Here is a 27,201-nt window from a genome sequence, read left to right on the forward strand (position 1 = left end):
GATAGAGCAGTCTGACTGAGCGATGGTCGGCACCAGCAGGCTCATAAGCATTCATTCAAACAGCACTTTTGTGCGTTTTCCCAGCAGCTCTGCTGTTTATGACTTCAAGCCTCTCAACTCCCGAGATGAGGCTGGTGTAACCAATGTGAAATGGCTAGCTAGTTAGCTGGGTGCGCACTAATAGTATTTCAAACGTCACTTGCTCTGAGACTTGGAGTAGTTGTTCCCCTTGCTCTGCATGGGTAACGCTGCTTCGAGGGTGGCTGTTGTCGTTGTGTTCCTGGTTCGAGCCCAGGTAGGAGCGAGGAGAGGTACGGAAGCTATACTGTTACACTGGCAATACTAAAGTACCTATAAGAACATCCAATAGTCAAAGGTATATGAAATACAAATGGTATGGAGAGAAATATAAATGTATATAAATGTCCACATCAGATTCAAGCTTCTGTGAAAAAGTTGCATCGATCACGGAGGATGTCTGGATATTCTAACTGCGCAATAACGAGAAAGAAGAAACGGGGATGTTCTCAAGCGACTTATCAACACCACTGCGTTTTTCACCATGCAATAATTGGCTTTTAGAGGACACGACGAGAGGGAAAGTTCCGCTAACAAGTGCAACTACAGAGGTAAGTGGAAACCCTACTTGCAGCGGTAATTGCACGTTATGATTCTTTACTTGCTGAACATATGGAACGTTCTACTTTTTTTCTGGGATGTTCTGAATGATTTGATAGCTTCCATCATGTCATCCATTAAAAGTTAGATGAGAGTTTGACACATGTTGGATCCTGTGTTTTACATTATAGGCATTACCATATATATGATTGATCTGCTGTTGGCTTGTGTGGATGTATGTATGTGTTATGCAACATAGCTGACTTGAAACATTGTTAAAAGTTTCAGGGCCATGGGCCTTTCTCATGATGGTAAAATACAGAAGACAGGACCTGTGCAATGAGTTGGGGGCACATTCAGAGCGTGGGGTTGCAGAACAAGCGGTCTTTTGTTAGATAACAGGAGCCAGGTGCGAGATAACGGTATCGAGCATGAGCACATGGATGTTCTTCACAGCAACAGTTACATCTATCAACAGAAGCGCCAAGAGGCGGGGACCCGCCTGAGCGCCTGCAATAGGCTGAGCAGCCTCTACTGTGATAGGCCAACAGACGGGTTGGAACTGCCTATCACAGTATAAAGAATAATGTTTACATACATCCTGTCAGTTCTCTGTTGCCATTTATTACTTAGCTAATAAAAAATACATAGTATAAAATCGGTGACTCATTGTTATATTTATCCTGATACCAGATTCGAATTTACGCAACCCTAACACGCAGAACATTTTTGAGCGCGCTCAAGTAGGGTTTCCACTTTTCTCCGGTATTTATTTAGCAAAGATAAAACATAATCACTCCAGACAGACACAAGCAAAAACTCATGACATAAATGTTGCAGCAGCCTAGGCTACACCTAAACTGACAGATCTGACATGCTGTATGGGATGAAAACTAGACAATTTTGCAGTCTGATTAACTGTAGCCTACTAATAATAGGTGCTGTATACAGCCTATGCACCCTGCTCATCTGGTTTAGGTAAATAATAATAATAGGTGCTGTATACAGCCTATGCACCCTGCTCATCTGGTTTAGGTAAATAATAATAATAGGTGCTGTATACAGCCTATGCACCCTGCTCATCTGGTTTAGGTAAATAATAATAATAGGTGCTGTATACAGCCTATGCACCCTGCTCATCTGGTTTAGGTAAATAATAATAATAGGTGCTGTATACAGCCTATGCACCCTGCTCATCTGGTTTAGGTAAATAATAATAATAGGTGCTGTATACAGCCTATGCACCCTGCTCATCTGGTTTAGGTAAATAATAATAATAGGTGCTGTATACAGCCTATGCACCCTGCTCATCTGGTTTAGGTAAATAATAATAATAGGTGCTGTACAGCCTACAGCCTATGCATAATAGGTGCTGTATACAGCCTGCTCATCTGGTTTAGGTAAATAATAATAATAGGTGCTGTATACAGCCTATGCACCCTGCTCATCTGGTTTAGGTAAATCAATAATAATAGGTGCTGTATACAGCCTATGCACCCTGCTCATCTGGTTTAGGTAAATAATAATAATAGGTGCTGTATACAGCCTATGCACCCTGCTCATCTGGTTTAGGTAAATAATAATAATAGGTGCTGTATACAGCCTATGCACCCTGCTCATCTGGTTTAGGTAAATAATAATAATAGGTGCTGTATACAGCCTATGCACCCTGCTCATCTGGTTTAGGTAAATAATAATAATAGGTGCTGTATACAGCCTATGCACCCTGCTCATCTGGTTTAGGTAAATAATAATAATAGGTGCTGTATACAGCCTATGCACCCTGCTCATCTGGTTTAGGTAAATAATAATAATAGGTGCTGTATACAGCCTATGCACCCTGCTCATCTGGTTTAGGTAAATAATAATAATAGGTGCTGTATACAGCCTATGCACCCTGCTCATCTGGTTTAGGTTTAGGTGGTAAATAACCCTGCTCATCTGGTTTAGGTAAATAATAATAATAGGTGCTGTATACAGCCTATGCACCCTGCTCATCTGGTTTAGGTAAATAATAATAATAGGTGCTGTATACAGCCTATGCACCCTGCTCATCTGGTTTAGGTAAATAATAATAATAGGTGCTGTATCATCAGGTGCTGTATACAGCCTATGCACCCTGCTCATCTGGTTTAGGTAAATAATAATAATAGGTGCTGTATACAGCCTATGCACCCTGCTCATCTGGTTTAGGTAAATAATAATAATAGGTGCTGTATACAGCCTATGCACCCTGCTCATCTGGTTTAGGTAAATAATAATAATAGGTGCTGTATACAGCCTATGCACCCTGCTCATCTGGTTTAGGTAAATAATAATAATAGGTGCATACAGCCTATGCACCCTGCTCATCTGGTTTAGGTAAATAATAATAATAGGTGCTGTATACAGCCTATGCACCCTGCTCATCTGGTTTAGGTAAATAATAATAATAGGTGCTGTATACAGCCTATGCACCCTGCTCATCTGGTTTAGGTAAATAATAATAATAGGTGCTGTATACAGCCTATGCACCCTGCTCATCTGGTTTAGGTAAATAATAATAATAGGTGCTGTATACAGCCTATGCACCCTGCTCATCTGGTTTAGGTAAATAATAATAATAGGTGCTGTATACAGCCTATGCACCCTGCTCATCTGGTTTAGGTAAATAATAATAATAGGTGCTGTATACAGCCTATGCACCCTGCTCATCTGGTTTAGGTAAATAATAATAATAGGTGCTGTATACAGCCTATGCACCCTGCTCATCTGGTTTAGGTAAATAATAATAATAGGTGCTGTATACAGCCTATGCACCCTGCTCATCTGGTTTAGGTAAATAATAATAATAGGTGCTGTATACAGCCTATGCACCCTGCTCATCTGGTTTAGGTAAATAATAATAATAGGTGCTGTATACAGCCTATGCACCCTGCTCATCTGGTTTAGGTAAATAATAATAATAGGTGCTGTATACAGCCTATGCACCCTGCTCATCTGGTTTAGGTAAATAATAATAATAGGTGCTGTATACAGCCTATGCACCCTGCTCATCTGGTTTAGGTAAATAATAATAATAGGTGCTGTATACAGCCTATGCACCCTGCTCATCTGGTTTAGGTAAATAATAATAATAGGTGCTGTATACAGCCTATGCACCCTGCTCATCTGGTTTAGGTAAATAATAATAATAGGTGCTGTATACAGCCTATGCACCCTGCTCATCTGGTTTAGGTAAATAATAATAATAGGTGCTGTATACAGCCTATGCACCCTGCTCATCTGGTTTAGGTAAATAATAATAATAGGTGCTGTATACAGCCTATGCACCCTGCTCATCTGGTTTAGGTAAATAATAATAATAGGTGCTGTATACAGCCTATGCACCCTGCTCATCTGGTTTAGGTAAATAATAATAATAGGTGCTGTATACAGCCTATGCACCCTGCTCATCTGGTTTAGGTAAATAATAATAATAGGTGCTGTATACAGCCTATGCACCCTGCTCATCTGGTTTAGGTAAATAATAATAATAGGTGCTGTATACAGCCTATGCACCCTGCTCATCTGGTTTAGGTAAATAATAATAATAGGTGCTGTATACAGCCTATGCACCCTGCTCATCTGGTTTAGGTAAATAATAATAATAGGTGCTGTATACAGCCTATGCACCCTGCTCATCTGGTTTAGGTAAATAATAATAATAGGTGCTGTATACAGCCTATGCACCCTGCTCATCTGGTTTAGGTAAATAATAATAATAGGTGCTGTATACAGCCTATGCACCCTGCTCATCTGGTTTAGGTAAATAATAATAATAGGTGCTGTATACAGCCTATGCACCCTGCTCATCTGGTTTAGGTAAATAATAATAATAGGTGCTGTATACAGCCTATGCACCCTGCTCATCTGGTTTAGGTAAATAATAATAATAGGTGCTGTATACAGCACCCTGCTCATCTAGGTGCACCCTGCACCCCTGTTCATCTGGTTTAGGTAAATAATAATAATAGGTGCTGTATACAGCTCATCCTATGCACCCTGCTCATCTGGTTTAGGTAAATAATACAGCCTATGCACCCTGCTCATCTGGTTTAGGTGCTGTATACAGCCTATGCACCCTGCTCATCTGGTTTAGGTAAATAATAATAATAGGTGCTGTATACAGCCTATGCACCCTGCTCATCTGGTTTAGGTAAATAATAATAATAGGTGCTGTATACAGCCTATGCACCCTGCTCATCTGGTTTAGGTAAATAATAATAATAGGTGCTGTATACAGCCTATGCACCCTGCTCATCTGGTTTAGGTAAATAATAATAATAGGTGCTGTATACAGCCTATGCACCCTGCTCATCTGGTTTAGGTAAATAATAATAATAGGTGCTGTATACAGCCTATGCACCCTGCTCATCTGGTTTAGGTAAATAATAATAATAGGTGCTGTATACAGCCTATGCACCCTGCTCATCTGGTTTAGGTAAATAATAATAATAGGTGCTGTATACAGCCTATGCACCCTGCTCATCTGGTTTAGGTAAATAATAATAATAGGTGCTGTATACAGCCTATGCACCCTGCTCATCTGGTTTAGGTAAATAATAATACAATGCACCCTGCTCATCTGGTTTAGGTGCTGTATACAGCCTATGCACCCTGCTCATCTGGTTTAGGTAAATAATAATAATAGGTGCTGTATACAGCCTATGCACCCTGCTCATCTGGTTTAGGTAAATAATAATAATAGGTGCTGTATACAGCCTATGCACCCTGCTCATCTGGTTTAGGTAAATAATAATAATAGGTGCTGTATACAGCCTATGCACCCTGCTCATCTGGTTTAGGTAAATAATAATAATAGGTGCTGTATACAGCCTATGCACCCTGCTCATCTGGTTTAGGTAAATAATAATAATAGGTGCTGTATACAGCCTATGCACCCTGCTCATCTGGTTTAGGTAAATAATAATAATAGGTGCTCATCTGGTTTAGGTAAATAATAATAATAGGTGCTGTATACAGCCTATGCACCCTGCTCATCTGGTTTAGGTAAATAATAATAATAGGTGCTGTATACAGCCTATGCACCCTGCTCATCTGGTTTAGGTAAATAATAATAATAGGTGCTGTATACAGCCTATGCACCCTGCTCATCTGGTTTAGGTAAATAATAATAATAGGTGCTGTATACAGCCTATGCACCCTGCTCATCTGGTTTAGGTAAATAATAATAATAGGTGCTGTATACAGCCTATGCACCCTGCTCATCTGGTTTAGGTAAATAATAATAATAGGTGCTGTATACAGCCTATGCACCCTGCTCATCTGGTTTAGGTAAATAATAATAATAGGTGCTGTATACAGCCTATGCACCCTGCTCATCTGGTTTAGGTAAATAATAATAATAGGTGCTGTATACAGCCTATGCACCCTGCTCATCATCTGGTTTAGGTAAATAATAATAATAGGTGCTGTATACAGCCTATGCACCCTGCTCATCTGGTTTAGGTAAATAATAATAATAGGTGCTGTATACAGCCTATGCACCCTGCTCATCTGGTTTAGGTAAATAATAATAATAGGTGCTGTATACAGCCTATGCACCCTGCTCATCTGGTTTAGGTAAATAATAATAATAGGTGCTGTATACAGCCTATGCACCCTGCTCATCTGGTTTAGGTAAATAATAATAATAGGTGCTGTATACAGCCTATGCACCCTGCTCATCTGGTTTAGGTAAATAATAATAATAGGTGCTGTATACAGCCTATGCACCCTGCTCATCTGGTTTAGGTAAATAATAATAATAGGTGCTGTATACAGCCTATGCACCCTGCTCATCTGGTTTAGGTAAATAATCAAGGTAATAGGTGCTGTATACAGCCTATGCACCCTGCTCATCTGGTTTAGGTAAATAATAATAATAGGTGCTGTATACAGCCTATGCACCCTGCTCATCTGGTTTAGGTAAATAATAATAATAGGTGCTGTATACAGCCTATGCACCCTGCTCATCTGGTTTAGGTAAATAATAATAATAGGTGCTGTATACAGCCTATGCACCCTGCTCATCTGGTTTAGGTAAATAATAATAATAGGTGCTGTATACAGCCTATGCACCCTGCTCATCTGGTTTAGGTAAATAATAATAATAGGTGCTGTATACAGCCTATGCACCCTGCTCATCTGGTTTAGGTAAATAATAATAATAGGTGCTGTATACAGCCTATGCACCCTGCTCATCTGGTTTAGGTAAATAATAATAATAGGTGCTGTATACAGCCTATGCACCCTGCTCATCTGGTTTAGGTAAATAATAATAATAGGTGCTGTATACAGCCTATGCACCCTGCTCATCTGGTTTAGGTAAATAATAATAATAGGTGCTGTATACAGCCTATGCACCCTGCTCATCTGGTTTAGGTAAATAATAATAATAGGTGCTGTATACAGCCTATGCACCCTGCTCATCTGGTTTAGGTAAATAATAATAATAGGTGCTGTATACAGCCTATGCACCCTGCTCATCTGGTTTAGGTAAATAATAATAATAGGTGCTGTATACAGCCTATGCACCCTGCTCATCTGGTTTAGGTAAATAATAATAATAGGTGCTGTATACAGCCTATGCACCCTGCTCATCTGGTTTAGGTAAATAATAATAATAGGTGCTGTATACAGCCTATGCACCCTGCTCATCTGGTTTAGGTAAATAATAATAATAGGTGCTGTATACAGCCTATGCACCCTGCTCATCTGGTTTAGGTAAATAATAATAATAGGTGCTGTATACAGCCTATGCACCCTGCTCATCTGGTTTAGGTAAATAATAATAATAGGTGCTGTATACAGCCTATGCACCCTGCTCATCTGGTTTAGGTAAATAATAATAATAGGTGCTGTATACAGCCTATGCACCCTGCTCATCTGGTTTAGGTAAATAATAATAATAGGTGCTGTATACAGCCTATGCACCCTGCTCATCTGGTTTAGGTATAATAATAGGTGCTGTATACAGCCTATGCACCCTGCTCATCTGGTTTGTAAATAATAATAATAGGTGCTACAGCCTATGCACCCTGCTCATCTGGTTTAGGTAAATAATAATAATAGGTGCTGTATACAGCCTATGCACCCTGCTCATCTGGTTTAGGTAAATAATAATAATAGGTGCTGTATACAGCCTATGCACCCTGCTCATCTGGTTTAGGTAAATAATAATAATAGGTGCTGTATACAGCCTATGCACCCTGCTCATCTGGTTTAGGTAAATAATAATAATAGGTGCTGTATACAGCCTATGCACCCTGCTCATCTGGTTTAGGTAAATAATAATAATAGGTGCTGTATACAGCCTATGCACCCTGCTCATCTGGTTTAGGTAAATAAATAATAATAAGCCTATGTGCTCATCTGGTTTAGGTAAATAATAATAATAGGTGCTGTATACAGCCTATGCACCCTGCTCATCTGGTTTAGGTAAATAATAATAATAGGTGCTGTATACAGCCTATGCACCCTGCTCATCTGGTTTAGGTAAATAATAATAATAGGTGCTGTATACAGCCTATGCACCCTGCTCATCTGGTTTAGGTAAATAATAATAATAGGTGCTGTATACAGCCTATGCACCCTGCTCATCTGGTTTAGGTAAATAATAATAATAGGTGCTGTATACAGCCTATGCACCCTGCTCATCTGGTTTAGGTAAATAATAATAATAGGTGCTGTATACAGCCTATGCACCCTGCTCATCTGGTTTAGGTAAATAATAATAATAGGTGCTGTATACAGCCTATGCACCCTGCTCATCTGGTTTAGGTAAATAATAATAATAGGTGCTGTATACAGCCTATGCACCCTGCTCATCTGGTTTAGGTAAATAATAATAATAGGTGCTGTATACAGCCTATGCACCCTGCTCATCTGGTTTAGGTAAATAATAATAATAGGTGCTGTATACAGCCTATGCACCCTGCTCATCTGGTTTAGGTAATAATAATAATACAGCCTATGCACCCTGCTCATCTGGTTTGCTAATAGGTGCTGTATACAGCCTATGCACCCTGCTCATCTGGTTTAGGTAAATAATAATAATAGGTGCTGTATACAGCCTATGCACCCTGCTCATCTGGTTTAGGTAAATAATAATAATAGGTGCTGTATACAGCCTATGCACCCTGCTCATCTGGTTTAGGTAAATAATAATAATAGGTGCTGTATACAGCCTATGCACCCTGCTCATCTGGTTTAGGTAAATAATAATAATAGGTGCTGTATACAGCCTATGCACCCTGCTCATCTGGTTTAGGTAAATAATAATAATAGGTGCTGTATACAGCCTAACCCTGCTCATCTGGTTTAGGTAAATAATAATAATAGGTGCTGTATACAGCCTATGCACCCTGCTCATCTGGTTTAGGTAAATAATAATAATAGGTGCTGTATACAGCCTATGCACCCTGCTCATCTGGTTTAGGTAAATAATAATAATAGGTGCTGTATACAGCCTATGCACCCTGCTCATCTGGTTTAGGTAAATAATAATAATAGGTGCTGTATACAGCCTATGCACCCTGCTCATCTGGTTTAGGTAAATAATAATAATAGGTGCTGTATACAGCCTATGCACCCTGCTCATCTGGTTTAGGTAAATAATAATAATAGGTGCTCATCTGGTTTAGGTAAATAATAATAATAGGTGCCTATGCACCCTGCTCATCTGGTTTAGGTAAATAATAATAATAGGTGCTGTATACAGCCTATGCACCCTGCTCATCTGGTTTAGGTAAATAATAATAATAGGTGCTGTATACAGCCTATGCACCCTGCTCATCTGGTTTAGGTAAATAATAATAATAGGTGCTGTATACAGCCTATGCACCCTGCTCATCTGGTTTAGGTAAATAATAATAATAGGTGCTGTATACAGCCTATGCACCCTGCTCATCTGGTTTAGGTAAATAATAATAATAGGTGCTGTATACAGCCTATGCACCCTGCTCATCATAATAATAGGTGTATACAGTTTATCTGGTTTAAATAATAATAATAGGTGCTGTATACAGCCTATGCACCCTGCTCATCTGGTTTAGGTAAATAATAATAATAGGTGCTGTATACAGCCTATGCACCCTGCTCATCTGGTTTAGGTAAATAATAATAATAGGTGCTGTATACAGCCTATGCACCCTGCTCATCTGGTTTAGGTAAATAATAATAATAGGTGCTGTATACAGCCTATGCACCCTGCTCATCTGGTTTAGGTAAGGTGCTGTATACAGCCTATGCACCCTGCTCATCTGGTTTAGGTAAATAATAATAGGTGCTGTATACAGCCTATGCACCCTGCTCATCTGGTTTAGGTAAATAATAATAATAGGTGCTGTATACAGCCTATGCACCCTGCTCATCTGGTTTAGGTAAATAATAATAATAGGTGCTGTATACAGCCTATGCACCCTGCTCATCTGGTTTAGGTAAATAATAATAATAGGTGCTGTATACAGCCTATGCACCCTGCTCATCTGGTTTAGGTAAATAATAATAATAGGTGCTGTATACAGCCTATGCACCCTGCTCATCTGGTTTAGGTAAATAATAATAATAGGTGCTGTATACAGCCTATGCACCCTGCTCATCTGGTTTAGGTAAATAATAATAATAGGTGCTGTATACAGCCTATGCACCCTGCTCATCTGGTTTAGGTAAATAATAATAATAGGTGCTGTATACAGCCTATGCACCCTGCTCATCTGGTTTAGGTAAATAATAATAATAGGTGCTGTATACATATGCACCCTGCTCATCTGGTTTAGGTAAATAATAATAATAGGTGCTGTATACAGCCTATGCACCCTGCTCATCTGGTTTAGGTAAATAATAATAATAGGTGCTGTATACAGCCTATGCACCCTGCTCATCTGGTTTAGGTAAATAATAATAATAGGTGCTGTATACAGCCTATGCACCCTGCTCATCTGGTTTAGGTAAATAATAATAATAGGTGCTGTATACAGCCTATGCACCCTGCTCATCTGGTTTAGGTAAATAATAATAATAGGTGCTGTATACAGCCTATGCACCCTGCTCATCTGGTTTAGGTAAATAATAATAATAGGTGCTGTATACAGCCTATGCACCCTGCTCATCTGGTTTAGGTAAATAATAATAATAGGTGCTGTATACAGCCTATGCACCCTGCTCATCTGGTTTAGGTAAATAATAATAATAGGTGCTGTATACAGCCTATGCACCCTGCTCATCTGGTTTGGTTTAGGTGCTGTAATGCATCAAGGTAAATAATAATAGGTGCTGTATACAGCCTATGCACCCTGCTCATCTGGTTTAGGTAAATAATAATAATAGGTGCTGTATACAGCCTATGCACCCTGCTCATCTGGTTTAGGTAAATAATAATAATAGGTGCTGTATACAGCCTATGCACCCTGCTCATCATCTGGTTTCATCTGGTTTAAATAATAATAATAGGTGCTGTATACAGCCTATGCACCCTGCTCATCTGGTTTAGGTAAATAATAATAATAGGTGCTGTATACAGCCTATGCACCCTGCTCATCTGGTTTAGGTAAATAATAATAATAGGTGCTGTATACAGCCTATGCACCCTGCTCATCTGGTTTAGGTAAATAATAATAATAGGTGCTGTATACAGCCTATGCACCCTGCTCATCTGGTTTAGGTTTAGGTGCTGTATACAGTACCCTGCTCATCTGGTTTAGGTAATAATAATAGGTGCTGTATACAGCCTATGCACCCTGCTCATCTGGTTTAGGTAAATAATAATAATAGGTGCTGTATACAGCCTATGCACCCCTCATCTGTTCATCTGGTTTAGGTCAAGGTAATAATAATAGGTGCTGTATACAGCCTATGCACCCTGCTCATCTGGTTTAGGTAAATAATAATAATAGGTGCTGTATACAGCCTATGCACCCTGCTCATCTGGTTTAGGTAAATAATAATAATAGGTGCTGTATACAGCCTATGCACCCTGCTCATCTGGTTTAGGTAAATAATAATAATAGGTGCTGTATACAGCCTATGCACCCTGCTCATCTGGTTTAGGTAAATAATAATAATAGGTGCTGTATACAGCCTATGCACCCTGCTCATCTGGTTTAGGTAAATAATAATAATAGGTGCTGTATACAGCCTATGCACCCTGCTCATCTGGTTTAGGTAAATAATAATAATAGGTGCTGTATACAGCCTATGCATCCTGCTCATCTGGTTTAGGTAAATAATTGGTAATGTTATGCATTTATAGTCCATTTGTGTGTCAGGAGAAAATGTGAATGTGATCAAATTTGGTTTATATTCAAAATTGGGCTGGCAAAGCTGCCTATACGTTTTTGATCCAAAATGATTAACTGGAATGAATCAATCAACATAATAGTGATGACAGACGTGAGTCATAACGCAAACATGCGTAAAGCAAGCTCAGCCCTGCGAGTTCTGTCTATCAGTTGTCTGGGTAGAGGAAATCCCCCTCCTAATCTAGTCTAAATATAATTCATATGAACAAGTATAAGGTTGCTGCAGTTTTTTCATAAAAAAACCAACATGTGACCTGATTAGGAAAAACTGGTGTCACGACTTCCGCTGAAGTTGGTCCTTCTCCTTGTTCGGGCGGCGTTCGGCGGTCGAAGTCACCAACCTTCTAGCCATCGCTGATCTGCTTTTCATTTTCTATTAGTTTTGTCTCGTCTTCCATCACACCTGGTTCCAATTCCATCAATTACATGTGTATTTAACCCTCTGTTCCCCCTTGTTGGTAATTGTTTCTTGTAGTTTTTCAGTTTTTGATTTGTTAAAAAAGTTTGAAATATCCAATAAATGTCGTTCCACTTCATGATTGTGTCCCACTTGTTGTTGATTCTTCACAAAACAATACAGTTTTATATCTTTATGTTTGAAGCCTGAAATGTGGCAAAAGGTTGCAAAGTTCAAGGGGGCCGAATACTTTCGCAAGGCACTGTAGGTCTTTAGGGGTTTCCGTTAGTGCTACTACGGTGGAGAGTCCAGACCAGGTCTCCACCATGCGCATTCCCCCTGAATATGCCAATTTGGCTCTCGCCTTCTCCAAAAAGAAGGCGACTCAATTACCACCTCATCGACGGGGCGATTGTGCGATATATCTCCTGGTAGACGCTGCACTTCCCAGAAGTCACGTGTATCCCGTCTCACAGGTGGAGACGGAGGCTATGGAAACATATATCTCCGAATCCCTGCGTGAGGGGTATATTCAGTCCTCCACTTCCACCACCTCCTCAAATTTATTTTTGTGAAGAAGAAAGAGGGAGGTCTGTGCCCGTGTATTGACTATCGGGGTCTGAATTAGATCACTGTGAGGTATAGTTACCCGCTACCGCTCATAGCCACAGCAATTGAGTCAATGCAAGGGGTGCTTCTTCACCAAACTAGATCTCAGGAGCGCTCACAACCTGGTTCCTATCCGGGACGGAGACAAGTGGAAGACGGCTTTCAGTACCACCTCAGGGCACTATGAATACCTTGTCATGCCATACGGGTTGATGAATGCGCCATCAGTCTTCCAAGCCTTTGTAGACTAGATTTTCAGGGACCTGCACGGGAAGGGTGTAGTGGTGTATATAGATGACATTCTAATATATTGTGTCCCTGGTGCGCAGGGTGCTTGGTCGCCTGTTGGAGCATGACCTGTACGTCAAGGCTGAGAAATGCCTGTTCTTCCAACAGTCCGTTTCCTTCCTAGGGTATCACATTTCCACCTCAGGGGTGGGGATGGAGAGTGACCGCATTTCATCTGTGTGTAATTGACCGACTCCCACCACGGTAAAGGAGGTGCAGCAGTTCTTAGGGTTTGCCAACTACTACCGGAGGTTTATCCAAGGTTTTGGTCAGGTAGCGGCTCCCATTACCTCACTGCTGAAGGGGGGTCCGGTACGCTTGCAGTGGTCGGCTGAGGCGGACAGGGCTTTTAGCCACCTGAGGGCTCTGTTTACCTCTGCTCCCGTGCTGGCCCATCCGGATCCCTCTTTGGTGTTCATAGTGGGGGTGGACGCGTCCGAGGCTGGGAGCTGTGTTCTCTCAGCACTCGGGTACGCCACCGAAGCTCCGTCCCTGTGCCTTCTTCTCGAAGAAGCTCAGCCCGGTGGAGCGAAATTATGACATGGGGGACCGGGTGCTGTTGGCTGTCTTCAAGGCCTTGAAGGTGTGGAGACATTGGCTTGAGGGGATGACCACCGCAATCTGGAGTAAATCCGGGCAGCGAGGAGACGTTTACACACGTCTTCCGGCACTAATCCCCGAGCTGACAAGGTACAAATCTGTCATTCTGTCCCTAAACAGGCAGTTAACCCACTGTTCTTAGGCCGTCATTGAAAATAAGAATTTGTTCTTAACTGACTTGCCTAGTTAAATAAAGGTAAAATAAAAATAAAACTACGGGGTGCCTGAGGATATAGTCTCTGATCGGGGTCCCCAGATCAGGACTAGGGTCTGGAAGGCGTTCATGGAACGTCTGGGGGTCTCGATCAGCCTTACTTCAGGGTTTCACCCCGAGAGTAATGGGCAGGTGGAGAGAGTGAACCAGGATGTGGGCAGGTTTCTGTGGTCCTATTGCCAGGACCAGCCAGGGGAGTGGGCAGCGTTCGTGCCCTGGGCCGAGATGGCACAGAACTCGCTTCGCCACTCATCCACTAACCACCGCATTGAGGTCTGGCTCTCGACCCGAAACCTGCCCCTCCGCCTGCCCTGCCTGGAAGCTGGGTCCGCGGTTTGTGGGGCCATTTAAAGTTCTGAGGAAAGTGAACAAGGTTTGTTATAGGTTACAGCTTCCACCCGATTACCGTATTAACCCCTCGTTCCATGTGTCTCTCCTCAGGCTACTGGTGGCGGGCCCGCTCCAGGAGTCTGAGGTGCGGGAGGTTCCTCCACCCCCTCTAGACATCGGGGGGCCCCGGCGTACTCCGTTCGCTCCATACTGGATTTGAGGCGTCGGGCGAGGGGCCTTCAGTATATCGTGGAGTGGGAGGGGTACGGTCTGGAGGAGAGGTGCTGGGTTCCGGTCGAGGACATGTTGGACCCTTCAATGCTGCAGGAGTTCCACCGTCTTCGCCCGGGTCGCCCTGTCCTCACCTCAGAGTATGAGTGCTAGGATCTAGGATCAGGTCCCCCCTGTCCATATCTTTTTCATTATGATCTAAAATACAAAACTGATCGTAGATCAGCACTCCTTCTCTAAGATGATAAATGAATACGGGCTCTGATTCAGAATGTCAGATTACGGAGGCCCAGTGTTGTATAGTTGTTTTGATATTTCTGAGGATCCCCATTAGCTGATGCAACAGCTAATCTTCCTGGGGTCCAAACAGGATTAAAACAATTACATCACAACCAAACCTAACAGCCTACACCCTTAACAACACAATACATCATTCAATATATTATTACTCTAATATTACAGATTTATAACATGTACAATACTACAATACAATAATAGCCAAGGCAGGACAAGAAAACATCCCTGGAGGTAAGTGCAATAATAACAATATACTTGACCATAGTTTTCTTTGCCTCATGTCCCTGGGACAGTTGGAACAATAAAGGTAGAGGGGCCGCTGAGTCTCTGTCTGTGCATAAGACTAAACAGACTGTCAAACATTGGTTATTTTGTGTGAGATGCAAACTAACACTATTACTGTGTTATGATAAGCATATCTGTGTGTGTGTTTGTCTCTCTCTGTGTGTGTGTGTGTTTGTCTCTCTCTCTGTGTGTGTGTGTGTGTGTGTGTGTGTGTGTGTGTGTGTGTGTGTGTGTGTGTGTGTGTGTGTGTGTGTGTGTGTGTGTGTGTGTGTGTGTGTGTGTGTGTGTGTGTGTGTGTGTGTGTGTGTGTGTGTGTGTGTGTGTGTGTGTGTGTGTGTGTGTGTGTGTGTCTGTGTCTCTCTCTCTCTCTCTCTCTCTCTCTCGGTCTCTCTCTGTTTCTGTGTCTCCCTCCCCCAGGTTGCCATAGCTGTGGATTCCAGAGTGGATTCCTGTGTGTTGTGACCAAGAGAACAGATGCCTTGGGTTCAGTGAAAACAATTACAGGGTTGCTTACTGTACACACACACACCAGGCCACTGCAGGGGAGAGGGGACCTGTCCTGCTCCCAGTGTTGTGTGTTTTCAGTCCCACTCCAGACTAATTCCTCCACATAGAAACACAGGGATGTGTGTCTGTGTGCCTGTGTGCTTGATGAGGTCACCCAGCAGACTGAGCCAGAGGGAAACTGAACAGGCAAACATGACTGAACAGGACAGGAGGGAGGACCACTCTTTTGCGTCCCAAATGGCACCCTATTCCCTTTATAGTGCACTACTTCTGAACAGGGCCCACACATATACATGCATGCGTACACACACACACACACACACACACTCCAGTGAAAAGGACTATTTAAAACACTATCCTTACTGGGGATGTATAGTGTGAGTGTATGTGTTGAACAGATGTTTTTATACACGGTGCTGATTTCCTCAACAAGTTGCAGCATTGCCCTGTACTGCCCCGGGACAGCACGTACCCTTGCCTCCACACAAAACAACTAGCAGATACAAAGAATGTACAAATCAGAATGGGTGGAACAGACATTCCTTTTCAAAACAATGTTATGTACATGTCAACTCAAAGCAATGTCGTTGCAATGTCACAACACGTTGCAATGTCACAACAAATCACCGTTATATGATAGAAGCATGGCTTGAGAGAAGGAGAGAGGGAGAAAGATACATAGTTAAATAGAGAAAGGAAGAGAGAATGTTTAAAAAGAGAAAGATGAGAGGGAGAGGAAATAGCTGGATGTCTGAAGGGACTCATAAATCCAGAAAGAGAGGAATGAGAAAGATGACTGTTGGACTCCCTGGGGGTTGTGTTTGGAGACTCAGTCGGGGGCTGGAGGAGGTTGTGAAAGACCAGGGGGAATTAGCAGAGGCAGGTGGAAGCATAGGAGTCAGAAACAATATTTGCTAAATGTACCGTACGGCATGATAAAGCAATCTGAATTGGAATGAAAGTTTGAGGGGCCAGGCTGTTTGGAGTTGTAGGTGGCTGGGGGAGGATGGGGAAGGTTGCAAGAGATAAGGGGCAATTGGGGGAGGCAGTGAGCTGGTGGAGAGGTCAGGTAGGTAGAGTAGAGTTACTGTGCTGCTCCATCACTCATCTGACGTAACGCACTGACATCCACATCCATCCGTTCACATGGAGTTATTGAACTCAGCGCGTGGAAGTAAGAGGGGAGCTTGACTGATGACGGTATCGGTGGGAGCCACAGGTCGGTTCCATCTAAATCTCATACCTTATGAATCACAGCTTGAGACTAGATTGGATACAGATTCAGAAACACTGGGTTGGTGTATTGGATGCATCACGAGGAAATGTACAAGGCTTCAGAGGGGTCACAGTGCCCCTCTCACTGTGGGGAACCTCTGGCCTGGTGAAGCTGACAGGAGCTCTACGACTAAAAAAATAAACCCCCTACTAAATCATCCCAGTAATTCTTCTTTCTCTTATCTGAGCAGACCAGAAACCTTTCAATATACAGTATACATTCAAACAATACTTTAGAGCCATTTAAATATAATAAATTGGAAGGTTGTGCAGGACCATGGTAGATGAAGGAACCAATCTATCTTTTCAGACTGTTAGAGTATTTATCTGGTCAGTAAGGCAGGATATTATGTCTGCTGTTTGTAACAGTTTGTTATATGTGAAAATGTGGTTGTATTATACATTGTGGACGAAAAGGGATCCTAATCAAATCTCTCACCCTGTCTCCTGGCATTGTGTGTTGAAACTCCTTTACTTTATCACCACAGTAATGGCAGGTTGATAAATTATTTGACATGGTGAACTTTACCAAGTTACAGTATGCACAATTAACAAAACCATTAAAACACAAAAATATTTGATTGATAGGTTGGTTGATTGATTATTTTATCCCATTTGACGTTTTGAAATGTTACCTGATCATGTCAGAGTAACTGTTCAGCAAAACCTTTTCAATGTTACCTGATCATGTCAGAGTAACTGTTCAGCAAAACCTTTTAAATGTTACCTGATCATGTCAGAGTAACTGTTCAGCAAAACCTTTTAAATGTTACCTGATCATGTCAGAGTAACTGTTCAGCAAAACCTTTTAAATGTTACCTGATCATGTCAGAGTAACTGTTCAGCAAAACCTTTTAAATGTTACCTGATCATGTCAGAGTAACTGTTCAGCAAAACCTTTTAAATGTTACCTGATCATGTCAGAGTAACTGTTCAGCAAAACCTTTTAAATGTTACCTGATCATGTCAGAGTAACTGTTCAGCAAAACCTTTCAAATGTTGCCTGACCATGTCAGAGTAACTGTTCAGCAAAACCTTTTAAATGTTACCTGATCATGTCAGAGTAACTGTTCAGCAAAACCTTTGAAATGTTACCTGATCATGTCAGAGTAACTGTTCAGCAAAACCTTTCAAATGTTACCTGATCATGTCAGAGTAACTGTTCAGCAAAACCTTTGAAATGTTACCTGATCATGTCAGAGTAACTGTTCAGCAAAACCTTTTAAATGTTACCTGATCATGTCAGAGTAACTGTTCAGCAAAACCTTTTAAATGTTACCTGATCATGTCAGAGTAACTGTTCAGCAAAACCTTTTAAATGTTACCTGATCATGTCAGAGTAACTGTTCAGCAAAACCTTTCAAATGTTACCTGATCATGTCAGAGTAACTGTTCAGCAAAACCTTTTAAATGTTACCTGATCATGTCAGAGTAACTGTTCAGCAAAACCTTTTAAATGTTACCTGATCATGTCAGAGTAACTGTTCAGCAAAACCTTTTAAATGTTACCTGATCATGTCAGAGTAACTGTTCAGCAAAACCTTTTAAATGTTACCTGATCATGTCAGAGTAACTGTTCAGCAAAACCTTTGAAATGTTACCTGATCATGTCAGAGTAACTGTTCAGCAAAACCTTTTAAATGTTACCTGATCATGTCAGAGTAACTGTTCAGCAAAACCTTTTAAATGTTACCTCATCATGTCAGAGTAACTGTTCAGCAAAACCTTTTAAATGTTACCTGATCATGTCAGAGTAACTGTTCAGCAAAACCTTTTAAATGTTACCTGATCATGTCAGAGTAACTGTTCAGCAAAACCTTTCAAATGCTTTCAGAATAACGTTGGACTATTTCATACTGTACGGACAGGAACTACTTGTTCACCAAGACAAGGTGTGTAAGAGTGTGTAATGATACTGTCAGGCAGCATTACTGTGTTATGTTGTCATTAGATCCATCAGGAATGTCAAAAAGCCTCTTCACCTCCCTACAGCATACTGTCTCCACTAAGAACAACATGTAGCAGCAGCCCATAGTGTGTGTGATGTACAGAGACCTTGTCTTGGAGTGAATGTGTGCTTGGGCATTGCTGTGATTCAATGTGATTGAGTTGTTTGTGGTGCAGTAGAGGTGACTGAAGTGCACATTATGTCAGAAGTGACTCAGGTGAGTGTGTGAGGTGAGGGGTCGGACAGGATATGATGTGTGCCTGTGTGTGTGTGCCTGCTCACACATGTGCATCCATGCAAGTACAGTTGAAGTCGGAAGTTTACATACACTTAGGTTGGAGTCATTAAAACTTGTTTTTCAACCACTCCACAAATTTCTTGTTAACAAACTATAGTTTTGGCAAGTTGGTTAGGACATCTACTTTGTGCATGACACAAGTAATGTTTCCAACAATTGTTTACAGACAGATTATTTCACTTATAATTCACTGTATTACAATTCTAGTGGGTCCGAAATTTACATACACAAAGTTGACTGTGCTTGGAACATTCCAGAAAATTCTGGCTTTAGAAGCTTCTGATAGGCTAATTGACATAAATTTAGTAAATTGGAGGTGTACCTGTGGATTTATTTCAAGGCCTACCTTCAAACTCAGTGCCTCTTTGCTTGACAACATGGGAAAATCAAAAGAAATCAGCCAAAACCTCCCCCATTTTTTTTTAGACCTCCACAAGTCTGGATCATCCTTGGAGCAATTTACAAACGCCTGAAGGTACCACGTTCATCTGTACAAACAATAGTACGCAAGTATAAACACCATGGGACCACGCAGCCGTCATACCGCTCAGGAAGGAGACGCGTTCTGTCTCCTAGAGATTAATGTATTTTGGTGCAAAAAGTACAAATATATCCCACAACAACAGCAAAGGACCTTGTGAAGATGCTGGAGGAAACTGCTCCAAAACCCCCATAAAAAAGCCAGACCACGGTTTGCAACTGCACATGGGGACAAAGATTGTACTTTTTGGAGAAATGTCCTCTGGCCTACTGAAACAAAAATAGAACTGTTTGGCCATAATTACCATCGTTATGTTTGGAGGAAAAAGAGGGAGGCTTGCAAGCTGAAGAACACCATCCCAACCTTGAAGCACGGGGGTGGCAGCATCATGTTGTGGGGTGCTTTGCTGCAGGATGGACTGGTGCATTTCACAAAATAGATGGCATCATGAGGTAGGAAAATTATGTGGATATATTGAAGCAACATCTCAAGACATCAGTCAGGAAGTTAAAGCTTGGTCGCAAATGGGTCTTCCAAATGGACAATGACCACAAGCATACTTCCAAAATTGTGGCAAAATGGCTTAAGGACCACAAAATCAAAGTATTGGAGTGGCCATCACAAAGCCCTGACCTCAATCCCATATAAAATTGTGGGCAGAACTGAAAAAGTGTGTGCAAGCAAGGAGGCCTACAACCTGACTCAGTTACACCAGCTCTGTCAGGAGGAATGGGCCAAAATTCACCCAACTTATTGTGGGAAGCTTGTGGAAGGCTACCCGAAACGTTTGACTCAAGTTAAGCAATTTAAAGGCAATGCTACTAAATACTAATTGAGTGCGTGTAAACTTCTGACCCACTGGGAATGTGATGAAAGAAATAAAATCTGAAATAAATCATTCTCTACTATTATTCACATTCACATTATTTCACATTCTAAAAATAAAGTGGTGATCCTAACTGACCTAAGACAGGGAATTCTTACTCGGATTAAATGTCAGGAATTGTGGAAAAACTGAGTTTAAATGTATTTGGCTAAGGTGTATGTAAACTTCTGACTTCAACTGTATGCATGTGTGTGTGTTCCAGTGTTTCCAATGCCCCATTTCCCATAGGGAAAAGGCTAGTGTGCCCTACTTTTCTCTGGGGGCCGGCTGGACAGGGCAGACAAGGTGAGGTACATGACGTAGCAGCTGATGATGGAAGCCTGCAGGAGCCCTGAACGGGGCTGTTCTGTAGACAGAGAGCGAGAGGAGAGCTTGAGAACTAAAAACACACACACTTATGAGCTCTCACACACACACACAAAGTGGGAGGCCAGGTCGAGAAATCGGCATGACATTCAATACATGGTAAAAACATCCTGGTAAAACCCTGGCATGTATAGACAGAGGTCCCCTAACACAGTTCTGTCTGAACAATGATAGAGAGCAGTAGGAGAGATGACAGGTTAGATTATATGGCATCATCCACACATGGATGTTGGCTCAGCCTGAGATGGAGTAAGTGTTCCCTGCTAAGTACTGGAGGACAGACACACTGCCTGTTTCACATTGGTGGTGGTCTTCCAGGCTGCTGTCAGCTTTAAGTGCTTACTGGATGACACTATGGGTTTGTGTCTGTACTAACCCTTTACTGGGCTAAAACACATCCTGATGAAATAGTACCATGAGTGTGTGTTCACGTGCGTGTGTGCGTCCATTCGAGAGAAAGGGAGTGTGTGTGTATGTGTATGCCATGTGCATTAGTGTGTCCACATCTTTGTGTGTGTTTGTACACACATTTTTGTGTGTGAGAGAGAGCCAGAATGTGTGTATGCGTGCGACTGCTCACTCTGCTGTACACAGGGCGTGACGGCGATGAAGGACATGATGCCACACAGGGTCAGGTTGGTCCACAGCAGGACCTTGTTGGACTGGCAGGCGGTGGGGTGGGTGTAGTACTTATACATGAAGGTGAAGGCCATGGTGGCGATGCTGTAGAAGAACAGGGTGGCACACATCACCGCCAGGTACCAGCGCTTGTCCTCTGCCGCCCCTGTTAACCTGAGAGGACAATCCAGAAATACACACATCACCATCAACCAGAGAGGACAATCCAGAAATACACACATCACCATCAACCAGAGAGGAGAATCCAGAAATACACACATCACCATCAACCTGAGAGGAGAATCCAGAAATACACACATCACCATCAACCAGAGAGGAGAATCCAGAAATACACACATATCACTGTCAACCAGAGAGGAGAATCCAGAAATACACACATCAAATCAAATCAACTTTTATTTGTCACATACACATGGTTAGCAGATGTTAATGCGAGTGTAGCGAAATGCTTGTGCTTCTAGTTCCGACAATGCAGTAATAACCAACAAGGAATCTAACTAACAATTCCAAAACTACTGTCTTATACACAGTGTAAGGGGATAAAGAATATGTACATACAGATATATGAATGAGTGATGGTACAGAGCAGCATAGGCAAGATACAGTAGATGGTATCGAGTACAGTATATACATATGAGATGAGTATGTAAATAAAGTGGCATAGTTAAAGTGGCTAGTGATACATGTATTACGTAAGGATGCAGTAGATGATATAGAGTACAGTATATACGTATGCATATGAGATGAATAATGTAGGGTATGTAACATTATATTAGGTCGCATTATTTAAAGTGGCTAGTGATATATTTTACATAATTTCCCATCAATTCCCATTATTAAAGTGGCTGAAGTTGAGTCAGTGTCAGTGTCAGTGTGTTGGCAGCAGCCACTCAATGTTAGTGGTGGCTGTTTAACAGTCTGATGGCCTTGAGGTAGAAGCTGTTTTTCAGTCTCACGGTCCCAGCTTTGATGCACCTGTACTGACCTCGCCTTCTGGATGATAGCGGGGTGAACAGGCAGTGGCTCGGGTGGTTGTTGTCCTTGATGATCTTTATGGCCTTCCTGTAACATCGGGTGGTGTAGGTGTCCTGGAGGGCAGGTAGTTTGGCCCCGGTGATGCGTTGTGCAGACCTCACTACCCTCTGGAGAGCCTTACGGTTGTGGGCGGAGCAGTTGCCGTACCAGGCGGTGATACAGCCCGCCAGGATGCTCTCGATTGTGCATCTGTAGACGTTTGTGAGTGCTTTTGGTGACAAGCCGAATTTCTTCAGCCTCCTGAGGTTGAAGAGGCGCTGCTGCGCCTTCTTCACGATGCTGTCTGTGTGAGTGGACCAATTCAGTTTGTCTGTGATGTGTATGCCGAGGAACTTAAAACTTGCTACCCTCTCCACTACTGTTCCATCGATGTGGATAGGGGGGTGTTCCCTCTGCTGTTTCCTGAAGTCCACAATCATCTCCTTAGTTTTGTTGACGTTGAGTGTGAGGTTATTTTCCTGACACCACACTCCGAGGGCCCTCACCTCCTCCCTGTACGCCGTCTCGTCGTTGTTGATAATCAAGCCTACCACTGTTGTGTCGTCCGCAAACTTGATGATTGAGTTGGAGGCGTGCGTGGCCACGCAGTCGTGGGTGAACAGGGAGTACAGGAGAGGGCTCAGAACGCACCCTTGTGGGGCCCCAGTGTTGAGGATCAGCGGGGTGGAGATGTTGTTGCCTACCCTCACCACCTGGGAGCGGCCCGTCAGGAAGTCCAGTACCCAGTTGCACAGGGCGGGGTCGAGACCCAGGGTCTCGAGCTTGATGACGAGCTTGGAGGGTACTATGGTGTTGAATGCCGAGCTGTAGTCGATGAACAGCATTCTCACATAGGTATTCCTCTTGTCCAGATGGGTTAGGGCAGTGTGCAGTGTGGTTGAGATTGCATCGTCTGTGGACCTATTTGGGCGGTAAGCAAATTGGAGTGGGTCTAGGGTGTCAGGTAGGGTGGAGGTGATATGGTCCTTGACTAGTCTCTCAAAGCACTTCATGATGACGGAAGTGAGTGCTACGGGGCGGTAGTCGTTTAGCTCAGTTCCCTTAACTTTCTTGGGAACAGGAACAATGGTGGCCCTCTTGAAGCATGTGGGAACAGCAGACTGGTATAGGGATTGATTGAATATGTCCGTAAACACACCGGCCAGCTGGTCTGCGCATGCTCTGAGGGCGCGGCTGGGGATGCCGTCTGGGTCTGCAGCCTTGCGAGGGTTAACACGTTTAAATGTCTTACTCACCTCGGCTGCAGTGAAGGAGAGTCCGCATGTTTTCGTTGCAGGCCGTGTCAGTGGCACTGTATTGTCCTCAAAGCGGGCAAAAAAGTTATTTAGTCTGCCTGGGAGCAAGACATCCTGGTCCGTGACTGGGCTGGTTTTCTTCTTGTAGTCCGTGATTGACTGTAGACCCTGCCACATACCTCTTGTGTCTGAGCCGTTGAATTGAGATTCTACTTTGTCTCTGTACTGACGCTTAGCTTGTTTGATTGCCTTGCGGAGGGAATAGCTGCACTGTTTGTATTCGGTCATGTTACCAGTCACCTTGCCCTGATTAAAAGCAGTGGTTCGCGCTTTCAGTTTCACGCGAATGCTGCCATCAATCCACGGTTTCTGGTTAGGGAATGTTTTAATCGTTGCTATGGGAACGACATCTTCAACGCATCACCAACAACCTGAGAGGACAATTCAGAAATACACACATCACCATCAACCTGAGAGGACAATCCAGAAATACACACATCACCAACAACCTGAGAGGACAATTCAGAAATACACACATCACCATCAACCTGAGAGGAGAATCCAGAAATACACACATCACCATCAACCTGAGAGGAGAATCCAGAAATACACACATCACCATCAACCTGAGAGGAGAATCCAGAAATACACACATCACCATCAACCTGAGAGGAGAATCCAGAAATACACACATCACCATCAACCTGAGAGGAGAATCCAGAAATACACATATCACCATCAACCTGAGAGGAGAATCCAGAAATACACACATCACCATCAACCTGAGAGGACAATCCAGAAATACACACATCACCATCAACCTGAGAGGAGAATCCAGAAATACACACATATCACTGTCAACCTGAGAGGAGAATCCAGAAATACACACATATCACTGTCAACCTGAGAGGAGAATCCAGAAATACACACATCACCATCAACCAGAGAGGAGAATCCAGAAATACACACATATCACTGTCAACCAGAGAGGAGAATCCAGAAATACACACATATCACTGTCAACCAGAGAGGAGAATCCAGAAATACACACATATCACCATCAACCTGAGAGGAGAATCCAGAAATACACACATCACCATCAACCTGAGAGGAGAATCCAGAAATACACACATATCACCATCAACCTGAGAGGAGAATCCAGAAATACACACATCACCATCAACCTGAGAGGAGAATCCAGAAATACACACATATCACCGTCAACCTGAGAGGAGAATCCAGAAATACACACATATCACTGTCAACCAGAGAGGAGAATCCAGAAATACACACATATCACTGTCAACCTGAGAGGAGAATCCAGAAATACACACATATCACTGTCAACCAGAGAGGAGAATCCAGAAATACACACATATCACTGTCAACCTGAGAGGAGAATCCAGAAATACACACATATCACCGTCAACCTGAGAGGAGAATCCAGAAATACACACATTGATATGTAACTGAGTAACCTAGGTTGGTCTAGCGGTCTAAGTCGCTGCCTCCGGAACACAAATACCGCCCCAGATTTCAACGCACGAGCCAAAGCAGTGTTCTAGCCAATTGCTCAATCAAAACCATGGTCTTGGTTAAGGGTCATAGTTACACAGGGTGACTTGAGTGCCCAATGCTTGTCTGGTGCTGACAATCAGCCAACATACTATAAAACCTAATAACATCATATTAATTGTAGAGTCGTGCAGTTGACTGATGAAAGGTTTATGACACTTAAATACATAAACACATACCCACCAGCATACATCACTACCATCATAAAGTGCTCATCCAATTGGATCATGACAGATTGATGGATAATAAATTGTTATTAAAATTGTTGTTTAAAATAACATCTGGATGCCCATTGCCTAATGGGAAATTCGACAGATCCTCTTCTCCTCTCCTCTCTTCCCTATCCATCCTCTCCTCTCCTCTCTTCCCTATCCTCTCCTCTCCTCTCTTCCCCATCCTCTCCTCTCCTCTCTTCCCCATCCTCTCCTCTCCTCTCTTCTCTTCCCCATCCTCTCCTCTCTTCCCCATCCTCTCCTCTCTCCTCTCTTCCCCATCCTCTCCTCTCTTCTTCCCCCATCCTCTCCTCTCCTCTCTTCCCCATCCTCTCCTCTCCTCTCTTCTCTTCCCCATCCTCTCCTCTCCTCTCTTCATCCTCTCCTCTCCTCTCTTCCCCATCCTCTCCTCTCCTCTCTTCCCCATCTCTCCTCTCAACCTCTCTCCAGAAATCCCATCCTCTCCTCTCCTCTCTTCCCCATCCTCTCCTCTCCTCTCTTCCCCATCCTCTCCTCTCCTCTCTTCCCCATCCTCTCCTCTCCTCTCCTCTCTTCCCCATCCTCTCCTCTCCTCTCTTCCCCATCCTCTCCTCTCCTCTCTTCCCCATCCTCTCCTCTCCTCTCTTCCCCATCCTCTCCTCTCCTCTCTTCCCATCCTCTCCTCTCCTCTCTTCCCCATCCTCTCCTCTCCTCTCTTCTCTTCCCCATCCTCTCCTCTCTTCTCTTCCCCATCCTCTCCTCTCCTCTCTTCCCTATCCTCTCCTCTCCTCTCTTCCCTATCCTCTCCTCTCCTCTCTTCCCCCCATCCTCTCCTCTCTTCCCCATCCTCTCCTCTCTTCCCCATCCTCTCCTCTCTCTCTTCCCCCCATCCTCTCCCCTCCTCTCCTCTCTTCCCCATCCTCTCCTCTCCCTCTCTTCCCCATCCTCTCCTCTCCTCTCTTCCCCATCCTCTCCTCTCCTCTCTTCTCCATCCTCTCCTCTCTTCCCTCTCTTCCTCTCTTCCCCATCCTCTCCTCTCCTCTATTCCCTCTCCTCTAATCCCTCTCCTCTCTCCTCTCTCCTCTCCTCTATTCCCTCTCTCTCTCTCTCCTCTCCTCTCCTCTATTCCCTCTCCTCTCTTCCCTCTTCTCCCCTCCTCTTCCCCCTCCTCTCCTCTCTTCCCCTCTCCTTCCCCTCTCCTCTCCTCTCTTCCCCATCCTCTCCTCTCCTCTCTTCCCCATCCTCTCCTCTCTTCCCCATCCTCTCCCTCTCCTCTCTTCCCCATCCTCTCCTCTCTTCCCCATCCTCTCCTCTCTTCCCCATCCTCTCCTCTCCTCTCTTCCCCATCCTCTCCTCTCTTCCCCATCCTCTCCTCTCTTCCCCATCCTCTCCTCTCTTCCCCATCCTCTCCTCTCTTCCCCATCCTCTCCTCTCCTTTCTTCCCCATCCTCTCCTCTCCTCTCTTCCCCATCCTCTCCTCTCTTCCCCATCCTCTCCTCTCCTCTCTTCCCCATCCTCTCCTCTCCTCTCTTCCCCATCCTCTCCTCTCCTCTCCTCTCTTCCCTATCCTCTCCT

The 27,201-nt window shown here is 43.2% G+C and overlaps 1 protein-coding gene and 1 long non-coding RNA gene across 2 annotated transcripts in view; both read right to left on the minus strand.

Moving 5' to 3' along the window:
- Nucleotides 1-27,201, minus strand: part of serinc4 (serine incorporator 4) — a 56,602-nt gene that overhangs the window by 6,212 nt on the left and 23,189 nt on the right. Inside the window, exons 6-7 of the mRNA XM_052515938.1 lie at nucleotides 21,532-21,743; nucleotides 20,836-20,931 (exon numbers count right to left, since the gene is read on the minus strand). Of these exons, the coding sequence (XP_052371898.1) occupies nucleotides 20,836-20,931; nucleotides 21,532-21,743 (308 nt within the window). The remainder of the gene's footprint in view (nucleotides 1-20,835; nucleotides 20,932-21,531; nucleotides 21,744-27,201) is intronic.
- Nucleotides 23,808-25,755, minus strand: LOC127928701 (uncharacterized). The gene is made up of 3 exons (XR_008131921.1): nucleotides 24,965-25,755; nucleotides 24,604-24,925; nucleotides 23,808-24,564 (listed from the first exon to the last, which is right to left on the minus strand). It is a non-coding gene; the product is annotated as an uncharacterized LOC127928701 (long non-coding RNA).

This window comes from Oncorhynchus keta, unplaced genomic scaffold, assembly GCF_023373465.1.
Source record: "Oncorhynchus keta strain PuntledgeMale-10-30-2019 unplaced genomic scaffold, Oket_V2 Un_scaffold_3531_pilon_pilon, whole genome shotgun sequence".
Lineage (NCBI taxonomy): Eukaryota > Metazoa > Chordata > Actinopteri > Salmoniformes > Salmonidae > Oncorhynchus > Oncorhynchus keta.